Source organism: Pinus tabuliformis, chromosome 9 (assembly GCF_031772625.1).
Source record: "Pinus tabuliformis cultivar Carrire ecotype Pingquan chromosome 9, CPIR1, whole genome shotgun sequence".
NCBI classification, from domain to species: domain Eukaryota; kingdom Viridiplantae; phylum Streptophyta; class Pinopsida; order Pinales; family Pinaceae; genus Pinus; species Pinus tabuliformis.
In genome coordinates this window covers 1633708448-1633711770 of record NC_142307.1, presented here as the reverse complement: position 1 = coordinate 1633711770, position 3323 = coordinate 1633708448, and the positions used below count along the sequence as shown (strand labels likewise).

At 29.2% G+C, this 3323-nt stretch overlaps 1 protein-coding gene across 1 annotated transcript; it reads right to left on the bottom strand.

Annotated features, from left to right (window-relative positions):
- Positions 1-736: 736 nt before the first annotated feature.
- LOC149155098 (dirigent protein 11-like) lies at positions 737-1535 on the bottom strand. Its single transcript, XM_089440949.1, has one exon. It carries the CDS (start codon positions 1509-1511, stop codon positions 990-992), a length of 522 nt encoding a protein of 173 aa, XP_089297075.1. The 5' UTR covers positions 1512-1535; the 3' UTR covers positions 737-989.
- Positions 1536-3323: the final 1788 nt, after the last annotated feature.

Genomic DNA, 3323 nt, shown 5'->3' with positions numbered 1-3323 from the left:
ATGTGAAATTTACAAAACATTTGAATATTTTTTTAAATGAAATAATTTATTATTTATATACAATTTTTTTATAAATTTCCTTTAGATATATAATAAATTTGGATTTTAAATAAATTTTAACTAATTTAAAATTTTGAAGTGATTCATTTTGTATTAATATAAATATAACCTTTTAGATATTTAATACATTTGGATTTTAAATAAATTTTAACTAATTTAAAATTTTAAAATGATTAATTTTGAATTAGTATAAATGATATTTGGTAAAATTTACATCATTTAATCTATATCAAACATAAATATATATAAACTCCATTAAAATCTATAATTTATAATTTCATAAATATATAAACATACACCTTTGAAAATAAGAGATATTCCTCTTTTAAATATAAAGGAAAGATATATATATAAACAAACCTTAAGGTTACACATGGAAAGATTGGATGCCAATTAACTATCAATACTACATCCAAAGAATGTAGACAGCTTAAATAAACCGATACGCACAGTGCACTAATAACTTAAACTAAGAAGTAGACAACGATGATATTGAAATATATATATATATTAGATCTCTCACAGAACAAACCTTAAGGTTTCACATGGAAAGATTCGATGCCAATTAACTAACTATCAATACTACATCCAAACAATGTAGAGAGCTTAAATAAATCGATACACACACTGCAATAATAATGTAGAGAGCTTAAATAAACGGATACACACAGTGCAATAATAACTTAAACTGTTTCTTTATTGTGGCATGATCCTGGGCGCATTCCGAATCATCCGATGCCAGGCGCAAAAAGCCAACAGCAGATTCAAGGTAGACTGGGCCGCTGGCCTTTCTGCAATCCGGGTGCCTTCGGGACTTTATAATCCGGGTGCCGTCGGGACTTTATTTATAGCACTGAGGAAAAGAGCTAGGGTGGAATTTTGAAAAGCAACACTGTGAGCATATCAAGAAGACGCTAGATCGTAAAAAATTAATCAGTACGAATGGTGGCATTGAATTTGATAATAGAATTATCACCAGAAAGGGATTCTGTGTTCGCAACTGCATAACCACGAGCAAATCTGAACTTGCCGGTTCCTCCCACAACGGCAAACTCGCGTCGTGGTTGAGCGAACCTGTCCGTTCCCTGGAACTCCAGAGTGCTGCCCCTGTACTTCTTATCTTGAAAGATTAAGGTGAAAACCATTAAAAAATCAAGCCCAGTTACAGGGTTTGTATTCACGTACGTTCCTTGCGCTCGACCGATAATATTATCGGAGTCGGATTCGGTGATTTCCGGTCGTTTGGTTATAACATCGCTGATAGTTACTATGGTTCCAAACTTCCCCGCGTTTGAAGACGACCCACTCAATCCCGCAACTGGGACGGCCGTCACGTTGCTTCCAGTCAGATTATCATGCATATAAAACACCATGTTTACTTGACCTTCACCTGCAGCAAACAGGAGGAGGACATTGGCGATGATTGCCGAAAGCAAAAACCTGGGACCCATCGAACCAGAGTGGAAGATGTCTAAACACTATGAGTAATTGTGTGAGATACTATAAATTGGTCACGAATATAAATAGTAACTACGAAAAATAAACGACAGAGCCTTGAGATTGATTGAAGATGCTGTGTTTATCGAGATGCTTTGCCTTTGTCTCATGTGCGCAGGAGGGTGGCAATACCAGGAATAGAAAATGGCTCCACTCTCAAGTACGCGATGGATCTTGTTGGCCATGATACAGGAAAATTGTCATATGTCAAGATGCTTTTCTATGGTCCAGTACAGGTCACGAATAAATAGTAACTACGAAAACTTCTCAGATTCAAAGATGCTGTACTTATCGAGATGCTTTGCCTTTGTCTCATGTGCGCAGGAGGGTGGCAATACCAGGAATAGAAAATGGCTCCACTCTCAACGCGATGGATCTCGTTGGCAATGATACAGGATATTGTCACATGTCAATATCGCGTATAAAATAATTGCACAAATTTAATAAACTACTTGAGTGGATTTTCGTATGAGACATAGGTGGTTTCATTGCGTAGGCTATGGGTTTGGTTTTTTCATTTAATATGAAATTTGGAGTGTTCGAATGATTTTTTTTAATGATGGAAATGATAAATAAATTTAAGGTTTTTTTTGGAATAAATAAAATTCTAACTTTGATAATTTTGATTTGAATTTTTAAATTTTCTATTAAATTTGGTCAAAATTATGTTATAAAACAATTTTTTTTTCAAGTAAAATAGTTATTTGTAATTTGATTTTTTTTATAATTTTTTGGATATGGTCTAATAGTAAAGTGGGGAGGTTTGGTCTCTTTCAGTGTTGTGGTTTATTCTCGAACATGTCATACACCAAACTAATAGAATCTCTATTTTAAAAAAGTTGCAATTTCTAATATAAATTTGTCAAATCATTTTGGAAGAACATTCTCAGATTTTTAAAATAAAAAAAGTTATAAATTTAATTAAATTATAAATTTTATTTAAACTATTTTTATTATTAATATAAATAATATATATATATTTATTTAATTTATAATTAGATTTTGTTAAGCTATTATGATTTTCTATTATGGTTTATGAATTTTATATGTCTAGATAACCCTAACTTATTTTATATCACTTAGTCATATAATATTTTTTGTTTAGTTAATCAATTTAATTAAACCGAAGGAATGAGAATAATTGTTTTTAACATGAATTTCAACTTTGGTATTATGAAGAATATTTTACAATATTTTATAAAAGTTAAAACTCTACCATCTAAGTGATGATTATTGATAATTGAACTAGAAATTTGCAAGTTCTATTTCAAAATAGACACACCTATCCAATGCATAATTAAGTAGTTGAACTTAATAATTGGTGTAATTAATATTCTACTGTAAATGTCTGTATATGTAACTAGTCTACTTTGTTTGCATATTCTAATTTACTTTCCATATATTTTTATCCTTTATTTGTTAGATAACTTACTATAATATGGTCATATTCTTGGATGTAATAAATATAGATGTAAATAAATCATTCTAATTCTTTAAAAAAAAAAAAAAAAAACATTTGTTTTAATAAAAACCATTAAAATAAAAAAAAAATCGAGTGTTAAGATAAAAAAAAAAAGAAGATATTTTTATATTTGGATTTTAAATTTATTATTTCTTTAATAATGAATTTGGATTTTTTATGTTATTGATATAAATATTTTGTATATTATTATTATTTACTAAAATAAGTTAAAAAAAAATAAAAATTATTGAACATTATAAAGAAAGGTACTAAGTTTGTTTTCTTTAAAAAAAAAACATAATTT

Coding starts and splice junctions, on each gene's coding strand:
- LOC149155098 (XM_089440949.1), bottom strand. CDS start 1,511: ATGGGTCCCAGGTTTTTGCTTTCGGCAATCATCGCCAATGTCCTCCTC.